The sequence below is a fragment of the Rhinatrema bivittatum genome, chromosome 9 (genome assembly GCF_901001135.1).
Source record: "Rhinatrema bivittatum chromosome 9, aRhiBiv1.1, whole genome shotgun sequence".
Classification (NCBI taxonomy): domain Eukaryota; kingdom Metazoa; phylum Chordata; class Amphibia; order Gymnophiona; family Rhinatrematidae; genus Rhinatrema; species Rhinatrema bivittatum.
Window position 1 is genome coordinate 92,856,702 of NC_042623.1, and position 22,900 is coordinate 92,879,601.

At 41.2% G+C, this 22,900-nt stretch overlaps 1 protein-coding gene across 7 annotated transcripts in view; it reads right to left on the reverse strand.

The window, feature by feature from the left end:
• The window catches only part of MDFIC (MyoD family inhibitor domain containing), a 325,718-nt gene that overhangs the window by 65,536 nt on the left and 237,282 nt on the right, over nucleotides 1-22,900 (reverse strand). For all 7 annotated transcript variants that reach the window (XM_029615987.1, XM_029615986.1, XM_029615984.1 and 4 more), the window contains one exon: nucleotides 11,855-12,130. In XM_029615987.1, coding sequence (XP_029471847.1) covers nucleotides 11,855-12,130 — 276 coding nt within the window. The remainder of the gene's footprint in view (nucleotides 1-11,854; nucleotides 12,131-22,900) is intronic.

Below are 22,900 nucleotides of genomic sequence, written 5' to 3' on the forward strand. Positions count from 1 at the left end.
ACCTCGCTTCAATGGAGACCCTCGTGAGAGGCGGAGGATCATCAACCAGTGCCATATGCACTTTACTCTTCAGGCACCATTCTTCCCCACTGATAAAACTAAGGTTATGTTTATCCTGTCTCTGCTGGGGGGAACTGCACTGGCTTGGGCCTTGCCCCTTTGGGAATGCGAGGATCCACTGCTGGATGATCTAGATTGCTTCTTGTAGGCCTTTTGACTGGTTTTTGACAAAATTGGCCACTCCACATCCACCATCTCTGAACGTCTGCATTTCCAAAAGGGTTCTTGCACAATGGGAGAATATGCGGTACATTTCAGGATATTGGCCTCAGAATTACATTGTGGTGAGGAAAGCCTCATGGTTATCTAGCAAAAGGGGCTTGCAGACTATTAAGGATGAGCTAGCTGGGAGGGATCCACCTGACGCCCTGGAAGACCTTATTCAGTTGGCCATTTGTCTGGACTTACACTTCCAAGATCGAGCTAGGGAGCCGGCCCAAGTGCACCACCCCCTATGTCTGGCTCTCAACTTTCAGCATCCAGTCCTTCCATTACAACTCCTTGAATCGCAGGAGCTGCTTGAAGAACCTATGCTGGTGGATCGCCTGCGAATCTCCTCTGAGGAACATCAGCACTGCTGCCAGCTTAACTTATATGTTTGAACTGTGCTGGTTCTGGATACTATATGGCCGACTGCCCCCTCAGGGCAGAAAACTGCTGGACCTAGGCATGGTGGGAGAGGCCACCCTAGATCACCCAGGCACCTCTACCCAAATCCTACTCCCTGTTACCTTCACTCTGGGCAGTGACTAGATACATCTCCAGGCCTTCTTGGATACCGGCACAGCCAGAAATTTCATTGAGGAAGCCATGATATGAAAATCCTGTATCTCTCCCCTCCCAGAGTCTCCTACATTTCTGGTGAGGCTCTTCCAAGGAGGATTACCCATATTACAGCACCTCTCACAATGTCTACAGGCCTTTTACATCAAGAAAGCTCCAGCTTTGTGTCTTTTCCACTGCTGGTTCAACAGCAGCCCCCATCAACTGGAGAACTCTCCAGCTGGCCAAGTGGGGTCCCGCCTGTCATGAATATTGTCTAACCCAAGTCCGGCCTCTGACCTTTCAACTACACTGTTCCCTCCCCATGATGTCTGGCCTTCCCATTTCATATGCTGAGTTCGTCGATGTATTCAGCAAAGGAAAAGCAGAAATCTTGCCTCCACGTCGAGGGTATGAATGTCCAATAGACTTGATCCCTGGCACCATGCTTCCCCTTGGGAGTGTGTACCTGCTGACAGCCCTGGATACCAAAGCTATGCCCATTTATATCCACGACAACCTAGCAAGGGGCTTCATTAGATCTTCTTCGTCCCCTGCAAGAGTGGGGTTATTCTTTGTGGGGAAAAAGGATGGCTCCTTGCACCCCTGTATTGATTACCAGGGGCTTAATGCCATTACAATGAAAAACTGATATCCCCTACCACTTATCACTGGGATTTTTGATCGGCTCAGAGGGGCTCAGATCTTCTCGAAACTGGACCTGAGAGGAATGTACAACTTGATCAGTATCAGGGAAGGCAACAAGTGGAAAACTGCTTTTAATTCACAGGACAGGTACTATGAGTATTTAGTTATTCTCTTCGGGCTATGTAACACCCCCGCAGTTTTTCAAGCTTTGGTGAATGACATATTGAGGGACCTCTTGTACTCGTACATTATCAAACTTGGATGAAATCCTTGTGTTCTCCAAGACATCGAAGAGACGACAGATTCTGCAATGACTCTGGGAACATTGGCTTTATGCCAAGTTGGAGAAATGCTCTTTCATCAAGAACTACTATTCTTTTTAGGATACATTTTTCTCATATGGGGATGCATATGGACCCTGATAAATTGAAGGCCATCCAGAAGTGGCCATAACCAGTGGTGATTAAGGCCCTCAACGATTCTGGGGCTTCGCTAACTATTACCGCCAATTTGTTCATGGATACACCTCCCTGACGTCCCCACTTACAGCCCCAACCAAGTTGTGGACACTCATAACTGGACACAGGAAGTGGTTCAGGCCTTTCAACAGCTAAAACAAGAATTCACCAAAGATCCATGTTTGTGGCACCTGAACCCAATTCGGCCATTCATCCTCGAGGTAGATGCTTCCACCTTTGCTGCCTACTACAGCCTAAGGGTTCATGAAAGCTAACACCTCCAGATGTAGCTGTATCATGAACAAATTATGTACATATTGCAGGAAATGTGACTAACAGGGATGTACTTTCGTTTGAAACAATGGCAATGACATTGTTGATATTTAATATTGTTTTAAAAAACAAATTTTTAAAAAATGTTCTATTGTTTTTAGTACATGCTATTTGCAAATAGTGCATACTATTTCTGAATAGTATGCACTATTTATCAAAATAAAGGGGGAAAAAAGCCCTACAAAATGAAATTCAGGTGGCAGCAACCCCCCAATAACGAAATACAAAACAATATTTGGACTTCACACCCCTAGTGGCTAAATGGGCTACAAATGTTTAAATAATGTCTAAAGGCCAAAAAATATAAAAAAAAAACTTATTACTTAAACTATATTAATCACAAAATCATTAGTTTTTGAAACTTTAGCCAACTTTAGATATTTCAACAGCAACAGTAAAACTCTTTCTTTGACTTTATGGTACATGGTCATTTATTCAAGTGTTCTGGATAATTCTACAAACGTCCTAACATTTGATTTATGAAACTACTAGCAAATGCACTTATTTAAATAATGGCACATTTTTATTCAGTATATCTAACTACTAATACATGGAAATAAATGTCAACAAAATAATATATAAGGTGATAACTTTTTTTGGACTAACAATATACGTGTTGACTAGCTTTTGGTAGCTAGTCAAGAAATGCGTTGTTAATCCAACAAAAAGATATCTTATTTTTTTTTATGTTGCTCTTTATTTCTGTGCGTTCAAATGTTCTAACATGGCAGCCACTCTCCTTAGCCATTTCTTATTTACCATATTACAAAAGTACGGTTGGGAAATGCTTTGATTTTGAAGTCATCATACACTCATAATTTACTTTATATCAACTATTTCCCATGCATAGTTATCCAAATGGGTTTCACTATGTTCCAAATTATCTGCATAAAGTTAGTTTTACATTGGAGTTTGATACCATTCGGGCATTATCTAAGAGCTTGTGGCAGTTCTAGAGATAGTTATTGCGCAAATGATCCTGTTTGACATTTACCAGAATGTACATCTGAAAGTCTGAGTCACTGTATTCCTGGACAAAGAAGTATTTGTTTAAACCACAAACAGCTCTAAAAATATCACTGCATTACATTTTTTAAATGCACAAACTAACTAAATACTTTAGAGAGTGAAGGATTTTTATTTTAAGTTAGAACCTTTGAAACATATGGAGAGAAATTTTCAAAGGCATTTCCATGCTTAAAATGGTACTTTAGCCACGGAAACAGCCTTTAACAAAACGACTTGCCTGATGCATATGTTCTATATTTGCTTAAGTTTATCTGGACTGAGCAGAAGCCACCCTGGGGCGGAGCTGGGAGAGAGGTTTAGACTTGAATGCATATGCTTGGATTTAAAAAATATGAGCAAATTGTCCAGAAAATTTATTATGCACAAATTAGCCCATGCAATTGTGTGCAGGCTGTTTTGGTGGCATAATTTTCAAAGCAAAATTATACCTCTAAGTTTGCTCTGAAAATTGCTGTACTTGTGCACGTTTATGCCCACTTTCGTATGCAGGTTATTACAAAATCATCTCCATACTGTTTTCTCAAAAACAATAAAACTGCAGTCACTTCCTCAGAAAATATGCCAATTTTAGACTAGGCTACACATTCTATAAAATAAGATATTTTAGTACCATATAAATAGGCCCCTGATTCTGATACCACAGGAAGGGCAGAAAAATCTGATCCTTCCCTCAGAATTTGCTGGACCCCCATGGAATCACCACGGGAGACAAGGGAACCAAATCGGGTGGGAAGGCTGAAGCCCAGGCTGTTATTCCGTGGTAATGTTTTTAGCTAACACCAAACTGCGACCTTGTTCTCCCATCCCCATGTTTATCATGAGGCAGAGGAGAAGAGCAGGAGCATGCCAGCTGAGCCTGACTGCTGTTTTCAACTGTAGGACAAGACAGCAGAGAGCAGCAAAAGGGTTCAGTCGGCAGAGGAGGACACAGTTCAATATGCTGCTGCTCTCCTCCTCCTCCTTGCAACATGATCAGTACCAACAAGGTGAGGGGAAGGAGTTGTTAAGAGAGGTAGAGGTAGGAGGGATAAGAAGAGGAGGAGATGGAATGGGAGTGATTGCTGGGGGAAGGGGTTTAGGTTGTGTGTAGCGAAACAGAAGTGAGGCAAGGAGATAAGGGAAGAAGTGATGAGTGGTTACGAGGAAGAGGGGATGGGTGGGTTGTGTAAAAAGAATAGGTTAGGGGGATAAGAGAAAAGGGAAGGAGGTATAATGGGGGACTGCATGAAACATAGAATAGGATTATGATGGAGAGGTTAGAGGGATTAAGGAAAAGGGCCTGGGAGACAAGGTATGTGAACAGATGGGCTTGGGTGATGGGCAGTGGGGTAATAGAGGGAACTGAAAAATCAGGATTTATATGAAAGAGATCCTGGAGAATGATAGATCCTGGAGAATGATAGATGAGTGTGTGTGTTTGTGTGATTGTCCCCATCCCTCCTTCATATATATATATATATATATATATATATATATATATATATATATATATATATATATATATGTCCCCATCCCTCCTTCATATATATATATATATATATATATATATATATATATATATATATATAAAGGAGGGATGGGGACAAATAAAAGAACTAAACGAGGAAAAGAGAGAAAGGGTAGAGGAGACAGAAGAGAAACACTCTCTCCTCTCTCTGGATCTTCCCCTCCCCCCCACCAAGATCTCAAGACCTGCCTCCCCTACAGTTCTCCCTCCTCCCTCACATCCAAACTTTCTTGCTTTCTTTTCCTCCATATCTCGATCTTCCCCTCTCCTCCTCCACCTCCATCCACGGTTCTCCCTCTTTCCTCCTCCTGTCCTGACCTTCCCTCCTTCCTTTCCTCTCTCCTCCCCATTCCTGAATCCTCCTTCCCCCAGGACTAAATATTACACAGCAGATAGATGGAAAACGCCTAAGGTAGTCAAAACTTTGAGGTTGAAAAAAGGCTGAGCCCCTAAATTTAGGTTCCAATTTGGGTATGTATTTTAGGACAAACTCAGGTGCCTAAGATTTCAGCTGAAAATTTGCATACATTTAATTGCCTAGATATAGGACGCTAAGCTGAAAATCATTGTTAAATCAGTGCTAAGTGTTTCCCTGCCCCTTAGCCAACCACTTTTTAGGGTTCTAAATTTAGGAGCTTAGTGAAACTAGGATCCTAAATTTAGGCACTCAACTCTGTTACATTTTCAAAGGGGAAAAGTTAGGTTCCTAAACATTTTAAAATTAGCCCCCTATTTCCAGCTTTTGACCTTTTCTGGATTTATTGTTTTCTGTTTCTCAGTCTATGAGAACAATAGTAAATGTATTAGTATAGTGATGATTTTTTTGTGGAATTAGTGGATACTGCCTTGAAATTATTAAATTTAGGAGATATATCAAGTAGTATAAATGAATAAATGTGTAATGTAAATCCCTTTTTGATGCTCTGTCTGCTTGCCTTTTCTGGCCTATAATTAGTACTTTTGATTCTGTTACCCTTCTTACTCCTTTTGATTTTCCCATATCACTTCTTTAATTTTCTGTTCTCTAAATATCCATACAGAATACAAACTTCTTCAGACTGAAAGTTGCATCATAACACCTTTTATCCTTCTGCTTTCTGCAGCAATTCCTCTTGCCTCATCTTGTGGCAGCTGCTGTTGCAGGAAAGGACTACTGAAACAGCAGCTGCCACAGAATGTTGCTTCCACGGTCTGAGATGATGGAAGGTGCGTGGCACGAGCAGGCTCACCATGGCCACCATCTTGGTAGGTAGATTTTGTGGTTGGCCTTCATGAGTAACATCTTGGAGTCAGATTTTCTAAGTTTGATAATTGTAAGAACCCAGAAGCCTGGTATTTTCTGTTTACTGACATTTGTATTTTTGGACTACATTATATCGCTTCCAAGTCTGATCCTTTAAAACTGATTTTAGAAAAATATGAGGACAACATTTTTTCTTGACAAAAAATGTAAAGGTACAATCAGAGAGTCCAGATAACTAGAGATGGCCTCTGTACTAATCATTGCATCTGGGGCATATAGATCAGAATAAAACTGATGAAAACATTGTCGAACAGATTTACTATCCGTCACCATAGTGCCATCTGGATGTTGTATCTTTACAATAATGGATTGCACCTGTTGCTTCTTTAAAGCATGGGCTAACAATCTCCCAGCTTTATTTCCCCCCTCAAATTGCTTCTGCTGTAGAAGTTCATTTGGTGAACTAATATCGCCGAGTCCATAGACTCTATTTGATGTCGGATATCAGCTATTTGGGCATACGTGACTCGAGGGGATCCCAGGCACTTATGAGCTTGCTCAAAATCTTTAAGCTGAAGGAGTAGCTGAGCCCTAGATTGTTCCCTTTGCTTTTTCAAAAACGCCGCCCTTGCTATAAATTTACCCCAGAGAACCACCTTTAGACACTCCCACACAGTCACTGCACTCACTTCCCCTGTATCATTAATAATTAGATAGTCCTGTATGTCATTCTGTATATGAGAAACAAAATTGGCATCTTTTAACAGGGAATCATTAAATCTCCAGTATTTATGGCCCTTATCATATTCTTGAAGACGAATGGAAATCCAAATTGGGGCATGGTCAGACCAGATGATAGGCTCGATGTCCACCGCTAACACCCTGGAAAGTAGGCTTTTGCTACTCAGTATCATATCCAAACGTGAGTAACTATCATGCGGATTGTAGTAGAAGGTATAATTGCGCGCTGTAGGACACCGAACCCTCCAGACATCCGCAAGCCCCTGTATATATCAATGCTTTCAGAGCTACTCTAGCTGATTTAGGATCATTACTCTGTCCTGTGGAAATGTCCAATCTGGGAATTGAGTGTAATATTGAAATCCCCTCCAACCACTGTTTGACCCTCCAATTTAGTTGCCAATAATTGGTTGAGAGAGCTGTAGAATTTATCTTTATGCACATTTGGGCCATACAGAGACATCAACGAAAACACTTCCTCCCCCAAAATGATTTTAACTATAACAAACGTACCCTCAGGATCAGAAAAAAACACTTGCAATTCGAAATGCATGTCCTTGTGTATCAAAATACCTACTCCTGTATATTTGGTGGTAGGGGAAGCGGCCGCCCAAAATTGGTGTGGATATTTAGCTGACTTCATCAACCCCTGATGACGCCTTCGCAAATGTGTCTCCTGTAGAAACACCACGTCTGTCCGCAAACGCCCTATTTCCTTAAACAATAAGCTACGCTTGCAAGGTGTGTTAAGGCCCTTAACATTGAGGGAAAGAAACTTTAGAATCACCATCATCTATACAAAAATCCTCCCCCCTTCTGCTAAGTGGGACTTTCTCATTATTGTCTCCAAAGGATCTCTATTGATGGTGAGTAGTATCACGTGGGTCAGCAGTATACCCCAAACATAAGTATCCTCTTGCACATTTCCCAGTATGATGAGTTCTTGCGCTACTATCATGGGTCAAGTAGAACCCCTAGTTTCATGTAGGAATGCAAACATGTTTAGAGTAGGAAATCTACCCCTCCCTCCCCCTCCCCCCCCCCCCATCCCCGTGTTGCCATATCCTGGGATAAGACACCCTTATCCCAGAGAAAGTGAGGAGGAACTGTAGCCATACCCCATAATGCCTCCATCGAGCCCCCACATACATGTTAACTGATTTTACTCAAAATAGATAATAATAAGCTATGAGCCCCTAGTTATATAGTCAACTGCATACAACCAAACATGTAAAGTTCTGAATCTGATCAAGTCAGTGATGCATCCATAAGTAACTGGCTGGCGTAGACCGGTCTGTAGATCATACTTCACGCTGGAACCTCATTCCGATCCACCCCTGTTGGATTCCTCTGCAATCTCCGTCGACCCTTCTGAGCCCTCTGCCACCGAGGTATTGGAGTATTGATAGTTTTTACTGCTAATTCCGACCGAGTTTCCATGGGTGGTATCTCAACGGATAGGCCATGCTCTCCCATAATCGCTGCTGCCTCTTCGACTGTATTGATGCGATGGGTCACCCCCTGCAGTTGGAATGACAAACCCCCAGGAAAAAGCCACCGATATCTTATTTTGGCCTCAGACAATTTTGTTGTGACGCAGCGAAATGCTTGCCGCTTCTTTAGGGTAGCCGCAGCCAGATCCGCAAAAATTCCAATCTCGTGCCCCTCCCATTGCCAGGTGCGTTGCTTTCTTGCGGCATTAAAGATTTTCTCCTTTTGGGCGAAGGAGTGATAACAGACCACGATATTGCATGGCCTATTTGCAATCTTGGGCCCTAGCGTTCTATGAGCCCTCTCGATCCTGACATCGGGTTTGTCACTTCCCTCAGTATTCTCAGTCAGGCTGAGGAAAAAAACAGAAATTCGCTCCACAACGGCTAGACAATCATCATAGTCATCCGTGTCAGGGACTCTCCTGATGCGGGTATTAGTGCGTCTACTGCGATTTTCAAGGTCCTCCAATTTGTCTGATAAGGCCCTAGAGTATGCCTGCAGAGCCTCGTAGTCCCGCTGCAGGCTAAGCCAATCTTTGCCCTGCGTATCAAGCTGCATTTCCGCCTCATCGATTCTTCTGCCGTTCTCGGCGGTATCCTCCCGAAGGTCAGCAATTAATGCATAGATCTCCGTTTTGTAATTTTTAAGGTCCTGCCTTAATTCACAGAACCAATTCCTCATTTCTGCCCTGGTCGGAAATTTGCTATCACTCTCACGTGTATCAGCATCTATCTCCTCCGTTTCGTCTATGGCAGCCGCCGCCACCATTTTGGATCGGCCGACCTCGGTACCCTCACCTCCCTTCTGATAGGAATATTTCCTCAAATCTGTAAGTTTGCGTTTCGCCAACATCGGTGGTTTAGTCAGAGAGGTTTTAGAAAGCTCAAGAGTTTCTTTATCTGGCTCTATTGTTCACTGGCAGCACTATTTGGGCTTCTTGCATGGGGAGTGACATCACTTCCTCCATTTAAGCATGTTATTTAACCTTCCTGTGCAGAAATTGTTTTCTGCACTAAATTACTGTTACATCAAAAGTAATTTTAGCATAGCTAAAAAGAGTGCTAAACTTGAGACAAATTGCCCTATGGCTCCTTAGACTGCAGGCACTTTGGGGAAGAGACACTGTACTGTAGTTGCATCAATGTGCTAGTCTTCACAAATGTGCATATTTTTCATAAACTAATATTTGTTGCATTTGATGCTTGTTGTAACAAATTCTGATTTCCAAAATTTGTTTTTAATTATCTGTTATTTAATACTGCAATACATAAATGTACACCTCAAGAGCACTGCTCGCCTGTCTAAGCCAGTGCTTCTCAACCTTTTTTATTTCATGGCCCACTCAAGTTTGTTCAATCCTCATGGCCCACCAGATCAAATTCTTCACGATTGTCACACCTCCTTCTCCTTTCCAACAGTAGAAGGAAATTGGCATTTTTACCCATGTGCTTATCATTCTGCCTGCTTCCATCTGACATCTGAACTTGCAGAACCAGTGGCTCCTGCGAGATTGCAGGGTCCCACACGTTTGAACATCACACTGAAGCTGGCAAATGAGTCACATACAGGTAAGAAGCACCGCTTTCCTCCTGCCAATTGGAGGGAGGATACAATTTCTAGAGTTCTGGTAGATGAATCTGGGATAGTGCTAGTAGTGAGCGAGTAGTTTATTTTGATGGCTGGGGAAGAGTCTGGTGGGCTGTAACCATGAAAAATTGTATCAATCTACTTTTAAAATACACATAAAAGCACACTCTTTAAGTTTTGCTGTTATAAACGTTTTTGAGCCCTTCATGCTGGTGGTATGTCCTGCATACAAGAGAAATAATTATAAACCAGAATACGTCTAAATTAGCCAACAAAATCCAGCTTTTCCCAACATGTAAATTCTAATTGGGAGGCATTTCCATTTGAACTGGGTCACATGATATTCATACTGATGCATTATTATTCTCTATCAGGCAGTAAGTTTCCAAATTTTACTATGGCTTGCTTTTTTGACTCATCTTTTTCACTGGTCTTCTCTCTTTTTTAAAAATATTTTCCTTCTTTCTCTGGTGCCCTCTTTCATTCTTCTCTCTCTCTCTTTCCTTCAGAATGGATATTTTAATACTTTTCTCTTCAGTCTTTCTGCTCTTTCCTTGATGCTCTCCTTTCCTCATTCCTTCTCCTCTTTCTACTGCATGCTTTCTCCATTCCTCATTTCCTTTCTCCATTATCTTCCAGGATTCCCCCACTTCCAAATACAAGGTCATCTCTATCTCCCCCATCCCCAGCTCTCTCCTTTTCCAGTCTTCTTGCTCTCTCTCCATCTAATTCATGGTCTCCTTTCCACTGTTCTCTCTTTTCTCCCTGGTGCCTCATCCCCAGATCTCTCATTTCTCCACATCCATCTTTCTCATTACCTAGTCCAGCCCCTCTCTGTTCTGGGTCTTGTTTCCCTCTCCATCACATTGCCCCTTATCCAGGGTCCTATCTCCCTTAGTCCCTGGTCCTCTCTCTCGTCTCTTGCACCTTTCTGGCTTCCCTTATTCTCCCTCATACCCAGATCTTGCTTTCTTTCTCCCTCCCCACTTATCCCTCTTCTGATATGCTCCAGCTTGTCCTTCCAATTCTTTCACTGCCCGTGAAAGGCAGGAGCAGCAATGCATAATATTGTGTCAGTACCCTGTGCCTCTTCCCGTAAGCATACACCTCCCCCCAGAATTCACCACTGTTTTGCACTCCCCACTCTTTTTTGCACATCTGCACTTCTCCCCACTTCCCCTTTCAGCATTCACTCCCCCCCCCCCCCCCTTCGCTTCCCACAAATTATTCTTAACTAACTGGAGCTCTGGGTGGCTCCTTACTTTGCTATCAGCTGAGTCTTGAATCCCTGTAGCACAGACATCTAAGGCCTGGGGCCCTCACTCTCCAAGCAGAGCACGGCTGAGACTAGCACTGTACTCCAGGTACCAGATGGGGGTGGGGTGTGGCAGGTGGGAAAGGGCTGGAACAGGGGGATAGAGACTCTTCTCTGCCTTCATTTCTACAATGTTGGCTTCCTCTTTCTGCTCCTCTATTCCATTTGTCCTCAGTGCTCTCTGGTTACCGCGGGGATAGGATGGAGGGCATGGAGTAGCGAGTAGGAAATGTGAGGTATTGTCCAATAGAGTCAGCACCTGAGGCTGGGGCTGCCAGCAGTGAGGCATAGAAAGAACTTTCCCCAAGGCACACCAGTGTGCCCCAGCACACTGGTTGAGAAGCACTGGTCTAAGCTTATATCAGAGCCAATATAAACTTAGGAGACCATGCAGGCATGCCAGAAATTTCTAATCTTTTTAAGACAATAATCAGTACCAAAATATACAGATAACAATTAGTCCCATAGTAAACACTGCTGTATGTAAATAGGGAAAAAATAATTTCTCCTTGGCTTTAGCTTACTTATTTTGTAAGGATGTGGGTTTTGCTGGTGCACTTTCAATATTACCTTTCTGATGTTTAGCACTGCAACAACTCCCTTTGGTAGGTCTGTAACTGTTCATGTATGTCTAGATTATTTTTTTCAACCTTACAATGCAGGAACATTCTGCTTACCTTCAGGTGAAGAGCCGGGTTTTTGAGAATATGCAGAGCTTAGCTTGCTCTTTCTGCTTTTATCACTGCTTACAGATAAACTGGACTGGATCTTTCTGTGCATTTTCTGTGAAACAGGAGCTGAAAGTTTTCTATGATCTGCAGCTACATTTTTGACCCCGACGCGAATTCCATTTCCATTACTCAAACCTGCATGACCATTTTGTATCTTGCCAGTTTCTTTCTCGCTCTGTTCCAGTGCTGAAGTATTTGGCTGTGGCAAGCGTTGAGGTTGGGCTTAAAAGAAAGAAAAGGGAACATGTTAATAAAACTGTACCTCAGGGGAAAACATCATAATTGATCTAAGTATGTATAAACAGAGAATTCCAAGCAGCATAACATGTGAGTGGTCAATAATTAGGACTCTTGAATTAAAAAAAAAAAAAGTTTAAAAGCACAAAAATGTCAAGTTGCAACAATAATTAGGATTACTTTGTGCCTAAATACACATTTAATATCAATCTTACTTCTTTAAATGGTTAATTTCAAAGAATACATTAAATTCTGTTCTATATATTTAAAGTGAGCTGCATATACAGTAAGAAACAATTTACTTTACAATGATGCATATGCAGAACCTGTTACCTCTAAATTAAAAATCCTCCCACACATACTCTCAAATTAAGTGTTAGACAGAACCTTAAATCACCTCAATTAACACAGCTGAAAAAAACAATTGTCTTTATGTAGTTCTAGAGTGCTGTATGGTAAACCACAGATTCAAAACAATTAGTGCTTAAACTCTATATTTAAATGAAAATGCACTGTAAGCTGACAGATTTATTACTGCATTTATAAGGTTATATCCAATGACCATGGTAAACCCACAAGGTTTAAATCCCCAATGCATCTTAAAATTGTTTTCCTTTTCCACATTTTATCAATTCCTGGAAGCATTTCACATTTTTAGGGCAGGTTATGTTTCATTTCAATTAATATAATCTTAATTAGCTCATGACAAAACAAACTGGAATTACTGAAAAGTCTTAACATGCATCTGAAACAGATATTGTTTTCACTAAGTACAGTTATTCCAAAGGAATCCAGTATCATAAAACTAATTTTGCACTTAGGAACACAAGATGAAAAGTTATGGACTATATGGCAAAGGTTTTACTTCAATTCCCAAATCACAGGTAGATGGCATTCCTCTCATGGAAACTCAGGATCATTGCTTCCATAAAGACAGACACTACAGTCTTTGGTGGTTCTCTATGTTGCTCTTTGCTACAGAACACATGTACCATCCATGCATAGTATACAAGGTTGTCTGTAAGTGCAAACAAGCTCTGGGTGGGAGGGAGGCAGTGGGATAAACCAGGAAGGCAGGGTTAGTCAAAGCTGAAGAGATATTTGAAAGGAAGGGACAGAGTGCTGGGTTTGGACTGGGGAGATAGGAGCCACAAATTTTCCACTGAATTTTTAACCTGTTGCAGCTCGTATACTTTACATGTCTCTTGTTTGATTTTCCCTAGGTTTTTCCTATTCTGCAACCTTCATTTGCTGACAGTAATTTGGACTTGCTGGAAAAGAGCGCTTAAATCTTGAGATAAAAATAGCTTGGAAGTTAAACTATTACTGGCTGTTTAAACTGTTAGTATTGGTTTGCTAGTGCTAGAATTGTATGTGTACTGGGAAGACAGATTTTAATTAATTCTGTGAGCTAATAAAAGTTATTATTTCTTTGCCAGGGTTTGGAATTATGAATTTGCAAAGGTCACTTATGTTATGTGAGATGTTAAGGGTACTGGATCCTGAGCAACTAGTTACGGGTTTGATTACCCAGAAACATTTTTAGCTACAGTAGATAATGCACACCCCTTCCTCCAGTTCCAGCAGCTAGGAGGAAAATCTTCAAAATAAGAGAGTTAGTGATTTATAGAATGACACTCAATTAACCTTGATTTTAGTGATCATTTTAATCCTGTTGGTGGTCAATCAACAACTAACAATCACCAAGTAATTCAATTTAAAAACCATACATACATAGAAAAGACAGTTAATAAATACATTTAAAAATCCTTGACAACCTTAACATCCCTTAAACTGAGACATATCCACTCCTTCAAAACCTTTTAAGACTTTAACAACTCAACAAATTAAGATGCAGATAGAGATGGTGGCTATACAATCTTTTGCATGGAGTGCCACACCTCAGGTATTGGGCTTAAGTGGTAACAATCTGCAAGGAAAGTAACAGTAAAACATTTAGAAAGATTCACAGAGCACAACTATTTAAGGAAGCATTTGATTTATGACTATTTGTCACCTCCCTTCAAGAGTTTTAAAATGTTCCTGATCATTTTATGGATGATTTTTAAAATCTTTTATCAGTTATTTTATTTTGTTATTTCTGTCATTGTCAAAATTATGTATGTTTGTTTCTTATGAGCTTCCTATACCCTTGGATTCACGGCATATATATTCCAAAATAAATACATAAAATAAAATCCTGGTGAGAGGTTTTATATCTGCATCTAGGGCAAAGAGCTCCTGGATCCCAAAGACTGAATCCGATCTCTGCAAGACAGAGTGGCAGATCTGGAGAAGCTGAGGCAGACAGAGAAGTATAACAAGGAGACCTCCAGTCTAGCAGCCCTTGTGCTATTTTGGAGAAGCAGGGTCACCTGGCAGGCAAACATCACCTTGGTGTTGCAGGAAGTGATTTTGTAGCTAGGAACTGCCCTCCAGGTGATGCTTTATCTTCTCGAACCAAGAATGTTTAGGGCTCCGTGCCCAGAAGTGAAGGATTAGTTCAGCCACTGTAGTTTGTAATTCAATCATTAGGAAAGTAGATAGGTTGCCTGTCTGGTGTGGAGGCAGTGGACCTCACCTAAATAAGATTTTAGGGAGTACTGGAAAGGATTTGGCTGTCATGGTATAGACATAGAATGACAATAGACAATGACATAGAAGGTGCAGGAGGAAGGTTCTGAAGGCTAAATTTAGGCTTTTAGATAGGAAATTGAAATCCAGAACATCTAGGGTTGCATTCTCAGAAATGCTCCCCATACCATGCACAAGACCCCAGAGGCAAGCTGAGTTCCTGTGTCTCAATGTGTGGATGAGTTGGTGGTGCAGGAAACAGGACTTTAGATTTAGGGAAAATTCTGGGGAAGAGGAAACCTATTCCAATGGGATGGGCTCCATCTTAATCAAAGAGGAATCAGGTTACTGGTGCTAACTTTTAAAAAGGAGATAGAGCAGCTTTTCAACCAGAACAGTGAGGAAAGCCAACAATCACTCAGCAGTGCATGGTTCAAAGGAAGGTATCTTCAAAGGATATTGGCAAACCAACAGGATCATTCATCAAAACGTGTTATGAATTTATTGTGGGAGTTAGGGCCCTAATGCATGTGATATTTATCACAATGTGTGGCGCGAAAGCAAATATTTTGACTTTATTAAAAGGGGTGAGATTGGGGATGTAGTTATTTCCAGCATTAAAAGCATGCAATAATGCCCCTCATGAAAATGAGGGGCATTATTGCATGCTTTTAATGCTGGAAATAACTACATCTTTTTTCCTGGCGTAAAGCTTTATGATATGCCTGAAGTGGGATGGGCAAATTCAGGCAGGGAGAAGGGAGTGAGAGAGTGAGGGAGCGAGAGAGAGAGAAAACCTCTAGGGTGACAGACATAGTAGTCAACTCTTTATATTACTATAGGAGGGCCAGCTAGTAACTCAAGATAAGGTTTTGGTGGTGGTCTAGGGTTTTGGGGCCAGTTTTACATGCTCAGTGAGATGTACAAACAGCACAGTACACATCAGTGAAGATCTGACATGATTTAGAGTTAGGAAAGTCACACAAAGATGAGATGTCAACAATGTTCTCTTGCCCTAGCTTGATAGTACTCTGGTAGAGATGCATCAAGCTAGGTTTCTCTCTCTCTCCCTCTAAGTGAGAAATGCCTGTCTGGGCACTTCACAACTGGTGAAGTACAAATATCACAGGGTGTGATAACTTTAACACATGGTGTGGTAAAGTAACTAAGATAGCACACAGTGCAGTAACTCTTAAATTATCATAGCCACACCCCTTTTCCTTATTGCGGGCATTATTCATGCCAAAATTATCGCATTTTGATAAATCTAGTTACGTTAATTAAAATGTCCCAATAAAGAGGTAATTGTAAAAATTGAAAAAGCCCATATGTATTTAAACATAGAGCACACAGATAAAAATGACTCCAAACTGACTGTATCTTCTGATAAGCAAGTTGTGGAAACAAATGCTAACAGAAATGTCTATATATGAAAGCCAGAATTCTAAAAAATAAGACTGGAGAGTTAGAAGGAAGACTTAATAGGCATCTTGTATGACTGATGGAAGGAGGATAACACTCAGTGGGAACACTGAGAGGAGAGGATCACCTTGCTGGTGGCTGAAAGGAATCAGTAATTTTTTGCTTGGGACATTGTCTTTTTTAAAAGTATTGGGGCAAAGTTAACTATTTGGGAATATTATTTAGTGTGTTTGTGCCTTTAATAGTCAGAAAGGCAGTGAATAAACAAGTTAGACTGTTTGTATTTTTAAATAGTCAGTCAATAAGGTAGCTGTTAAGCAGTAGGTAGTGTGTTTATTTTTGAAAAGTCTGCAGAACAGTGTTCTGCAGACTTTTAAAGAACTGAGTGTTTGTATTGAAAAAAAAAAACATTAAAAAAAACCAACCCAAAAAGTAGCCAGAAGCTAGAAATAAGCTAGGAGCAGTGTATACCCAAGTAAAAAAAGTTGAATAGTTCAGCTCAGTTACTCACCTTGGAAAGGTGTTGAGGTAGTGTGATTGGGTTTGAATAGGGACCAACATTTGTTAATCAAGAGAGCAGTGAGTCACTCTGGCTGACTAACTGATGTTAGACAGTTTGTATTTCCCAAGCCTTCCACCCCTAGCTCAATTTATAGGCAGGTGCCACTTTCACAAAAAAAAAAAAAAAAATCAACAAAAACTTTATTGAGAATTCGATCAGACCCCAGTAGGCCACTACCAGACACATAGCAAATTCACTAATTTAAATTCATTCACTGATTTCACTAAATTCATTCTCTAATTTAAATTCACTAATTTAAATTCATTTAAAGGACGTCAGACACATTCCTACTCCCATAGCAACCTAAAACTTAACTAGGAACTGATCAACATTGAGATGAAGGTAGCAGTCCAGCAGCAAGAGGGGGGCTTCCCAGTCTTTTGCATAGAGTGTCACATGTATGATTTTTTACCCACCGCTGAGAAGTTGTACATGTGCATGCGATGCAAAGAGATCCTGGCTCTCAGAGAACGAGTCTGATCTCTGGAGGCTAGAGTGGCAGACCTGGAGGAGCTGAGGCAGACAGAGAGGTATATAGATGAGACCTTCAGGGACATAGTAGTCAAGTCCCAACTTCAGACTGGCAGCCCTGGTGCTGCCTTGGAGGAAGAAGGTCTCATGATGGGAGAGCACCAACCAGGTGCAGCAGGAAAGGATCCTGTCGCAAGGACCTGCTCTCCAGGTGATGCATTGTCCTTTTGCACTGAGGATATCTCCCCAAGGCCTACTGCCCAGGAGGGAAGGGTTAGGTCGGCCGTCATAGTTGGTGATTCAATTATTAGGAATGTAGATAGCTGGGTGGCTGGTGGACGTGAGGATCGCCTGGTAACATGCCTACCTGGTGCGAAGGTGGCAGACCTCACGTGTCACCTAGATAGGATTTTAGACAGTGCTGGGGAGGAGCCGGCTGCCGTGGTACATGTGGGCACCAACGACATAGGAAAATGTGGGAGGGAGGTTCTGGAAGCCAAATTTAGGCTCTTAGGTAGAAAGCTTAAATCCAGAACCTCCAGGGTAGCATTCTCTGATATGCTCCCTGTTCAACGCGCAGGTCACCAGAGGCAGGCAGAGCTCCGGAGTCTCAATGCGTGGATGAGACGATGGTGCAAGGAAGAGGGATTCAGTTTTGTTAGTAACTGGGGAACCTTTTGGGGAAGGGGGGAGTCTCTTCCGAAGGGATGGGCTCCACCTTAACCAGGGTGGAACCAGACTGCTGGCGCTAACCTTTAAAAAGGAGGTAGAGCAGCTTTTAAACTAGAACAAAGGGGAAAGCCGACAGTCGCTCAGAAGCGCATGGTTTGGAGAGAGGTATCTTCAAAGGATACTAATGATGCATTACAATTAAGGCATCCTGACAGTGAGGTTCCAATAATTAGAAAAATAGTCCAAGTGCCTGTAACTAAAAACTCACCCAAGCTAAAAAATTCTAACTTATCCATATCAATTAAAAAGCAGAATGAAAATACAAACAAAAAACAAACTATGAAATGTTTGTATGCTAATGCCAGAAGTCTAAGAAGTAAGATGGGAGAATTAGAATGTATAGCAGTGAATGATGACAGACTTAATTGGCATATCAGAGACATGGTGGAACAAGGATAACCAATGGGGCAGTGCTATACCAGGGTACAAATTATATTGCAATGACAGAGAGGAGCACCCGGGAGGAGGTGTGGCGCTTTATGTCCGGGATGGCATAGAGTCCAACAGGATAAACATCCTGCATGAGACTAAATACAAAATTGAATCTTTATGGGTAGAAATCCCTTGTATGTTGGGGAAGACTATAGTGATACAGTATACTACCATCCACCTGGTCAAGATGGTGAGATGGACAGTGAAATGCTAAGAGAAAATAGGGAAGCTAACCAAATTGGTAGTGCAGTAATAATGGGAGACTTCAATTACCCCAATATTGACTGAGTAAATGTATCTTCAGGACACGCTAGAGAGATAACGTTCCTGGATGGAATAAATGATAGCTTTATGGAGCAATTGGTTCAGGAACCAATGAGAGAGGGAGCAATTTTAGATCTAATTCTCAGTGGAGCACAGGACTTGGTGAGAGAGGTAACGGTGGTGGGGCCGCTTGGCAATAGTGATCATAATTTATTTTATTTATTTATTTTTAATTTTTATATACCGACATTCTTACATCCGATGTAAATCATACCGGTTTACATTAAACAGAATAGCAGGAAATACATTTCCATAGTCTAACACAAAGAACATTTCTAATTAAAATTATTAACAAGCGAAAAGAAAAGGTAAAGAATTGGAATACAGTTTAAATAAAAAGTATAAAAGATTTTTTTTTTTTTTACAAGCACAAGGGTTGCACGAAGGGGTGCACAAAGGGGAGGGCCCCTTTGTCGCGCGGCGCCTGATGGTGAGGCGCTCTTCAACCGTCGCCGGAGCTCCCAGTGATGTCAGGGGGGGGGGGCGTGGTCATAGATCTCAGTCATTCAATTTCCTTCACCTCCTGCTGTTGGTTGTTGGTTCCGTATCTTTTTTTTTTTTTTTCTGCCATTCAGTTTGTTGTTTAGTTCTCGCGGGGACCCAGGATGGAGGGTGGCCTCCCCGCTCGCCGGCGCCTGATGTTGAGGCACTCTTCAACCATCGCCGGAACTGATATGATCAAATTTGATTTAATGATTGGAAGAGGAACAGAGTGCAAATCCAAAGCTCTCGTGCTAAACTTTCAAAAGGGAACCTTTGATAAAATGAGAAAATTGATAGAAAAAAACTGAAAAGAGCTGCTACAAAAATAAAAAATGTCCAAGAGGCGTGGTCATTGTTAAACAATACCATTCTAGAAGCACAGTCTACAAGTTTTAAAGAAAATAAAGCCACGTCTACGCTTCAGAGATTTCCGTACAGTTCTCCAAGCCATCATTCTCCCGAAACTAGACTATTGCATTTCACTTCTGCTGGGACTCCCCGCATGCTCTACCAAACCCCTCCAGATGGTCCTAAATGCCACAGCAAGAATTCTCACCAACGCAAAAAAAAAAAGACCACATCACCCCAATCCTCCAGCACCTCCACTGGCTTCCCATTAAATACAGGATACAGTTCAAAAGCAGCATGATGATTCATAAGGCCCTTCATAACATATCCCCACTCAACTTAACCTTCAAGCTACAACTTCATACTTCGGATAAGCCGACTAGAAGAGCATATCAAAACAGACTGATTACCCAGCCAGCAAAATCCTCCCTGAGAAAACGCGCTCTATCAACTGCGGGCCCGTCTCTCTGGAAATCCCTACCACCAGACCTCCGCCTTGAGCCGTGCCATATTACCTTTAAGGCGAAACTCAAGACTTGGCTCTTCCTGCAAGCATTCCCATAGAGCTAAGAACAAGAATATTTAACACCTCAGTCCTTTGATTTTAATGTATTGTTCTCTGCCTTATTTAGACAAGATTATCAATTGCCTTTATTTATATGCTTAAAGTTGAACTCAGTTTTGTTCTTTTACTATTTATTTAGATCAAGTGTTCTGATTTGTTCCAAGATTTGTTCCATGTAAACTGCCCCCGGCAGTAGTTCTTACTGTTATTTGTAAACCGGAGTGATATGTATTGTATACAGGAACTCCCGGTATATAAAAACTATAAATAAATAAATAAATAAATAAATGTATTCCACACATTAAGAAAGGTAGAAAGAAGGCAAAATGATTACCTGCATGTCTAAAAGGGGAGGTGAAAGAAGCTATTTTAGTCAAAAGATCTTCATTCAAAAACTGGAAGAAGGATCCAACAGAAGAAAATAGGATAAAGCATAAACGTTGGCAAGTTAAATGTAAGACATTGATAAGACAAGCTAAGAGAGAATTTGAAAAGAAGTTGGCTGTAGAGGCAAAAACTCACAGTAAAAACATTTTTAAATATATCCGAAGCAGAAAGCCTGAGAAGGAGTCAGTTGGACCGTTAGATGATTGAGGGGTTAAAGGGGCACTTAGAGAAGATAAGGCCATCGTGGAAAGATTAAATGATTTCTTTGCTTCGGTGTTTACTGAAGAGGATGATGGGGAGGTACCCGAAATGGAGAAGGTTTTCATGGGTAATGATTCAGATGGACTGAATCAAATCACGGTGAACCTAGAAGATGTGGTAGGCTTGATTGACAAACTGAAGAGTAGTAAATCACCTGGACCGGATGGTATACACCCCAGAGTTTTGAAGAAACTAAAAAATGAAATTTCAGACCTATTAGTAAAAATTTGTAACCTATCATTAAAATCATCCATTGTACCTGAAGACTCGAGGATAGCAAATGTAACCCCAATATTTAAAAAGGGCTCCAGGGGCGATCCGGGAAACTACAGACCAGTTAGCCTGACTTCAGTGCCAGGAAAAATAGTGGAAAGTGTTCTAAACATCAAAATCACAGAACATATAGAAAGACATGGTTTAATGGAACAAAGTAAGCATGGCTTTACCCAGGGCAAGTCTTGCCTCACAAATCTGCTTCACTTTTTTGAAGGAGTTAATAAACATGTGGATAAAGGTGAACCGGTAGATGTAGTATACTTGGATTTTCAGAAGGCGTTTGACAAAGTTCCTCATGAGAGGCTTTTAGGAAAAGTAAAAAGTCATGGGATAGGTGGCGATGTCCTTTCGTGGATTGCAAACTGGCTAAAAGACAGGAAACAGAGAGTAGGATTAAATGGGCAATTTTCTCAGTGGAAGGGAGTGGACAGTGGAGTTCCTCAGGTATCTGTATTGGGACCCTTACTTTTCAATATATTTATAAATGATCTGGAAAGAAATAAGAGTAGTTAAATCACAAGCAGATTGTGATAAATTGCAGGAAGACCTTGTGAGACTGGAAAATTGGGCATCCAAATGGCAGATGAAATTTAATGTGGATAAGTGCAAGGTGATGCATATAGGGAAAAATAACCCATGCTATAATTACACAATGTTGGGTTCCATATTAGGTCATACAACCCAAGAAAGAGATCTAGGCGTCATAGTGGATAACACCTTGAAATAGTCGGTTCAGTGTGCTATGGCAGTCAAAAAAGCAAACAGAATGTTGGGAATTATTAGAAAGGGAATGGTGAATAAAACGGAAAATGTCATAATGCCTCTGTATCGCTCCATGGTGAGACTGCACCTTGAATACTGGTTACAATTCTGGTCGCCGCATCTCAAAACAAGATATAATTGCGATGGAGAAGGTACAGAAAAGGGCTACCAAAATGCTTAGGGGAATGGAACAGCTCCCCTATGAGGAAAGACAAAAGAGGTTAGGACTTTTCAGCTTGGAGAAGAGACGGCTGAGGGGGGATATGATAGTGATGTTTAAAATCATGAGAGGTCTAGAACGGGTAGACGTGAATCGGTTATTTACTCTTTCGGATAGTGGAAAGACTAGGGGGCACTCCATGAAGTTAGCATGGGGCACATTTAAAACTAATCGGAGAAAGTTCTTTTTTACTCAACGCACAATTAAACTCTGGAATTTGTTGCCAGGGGATGTGGTTAGTGCAGTTAGTATAACTGTGTTTAAAAAAGGATTGGATAAGTTCTTGGAGGAGAAGTCCATTACCTGCTATTAAGTTCACTTAGAGAATAGCCACTGCCATTAGCAATGGTAACATGGAATAGACTTAGTTTTTGGGTACTTGCCAGGTTCTGATGGCCTGGATTGGCCACTGTTGGAAACAGGATGCTGGGCTTGATCTTGGTCTGACCCAGTATGGCATTTTCTTATGTTCTTATGTTCTTAAATGAGACACTGACTCCATAATGCAAATTGTATCTGCATGATAGGACAGATAAAATTGGTGGAGGGGTGGCACTATATATTCAGGATAGCATAGAGTCAAGCAGGATAATAGTTTTGCAGGAAACAATTGCACTCTGGAATACTTATGAATAGAAATTTCAATGGGAAGTGTATAGTAGTGGGGATATTTTATCATCCGCCTGGCCAGGATGAGGAAAGAGACTGTAAAATATTAACAGACATTAGACTGGCTAGTAAAACAGGCAGCACAAAAATAGCAGCAGATTTCAATTATCTGAGTATTGACTGGGTAAATGTCATATCAGTCCAAAAATGCAAAATTCTTTCACTTCAATAATATTTTTAGAAAATATGGAGGAATAGACCTCTGAGATCTGGCATACTATGTCAGCTGACTCAAACTTGACAGTATTGTAATCATTGGTCAAAAAC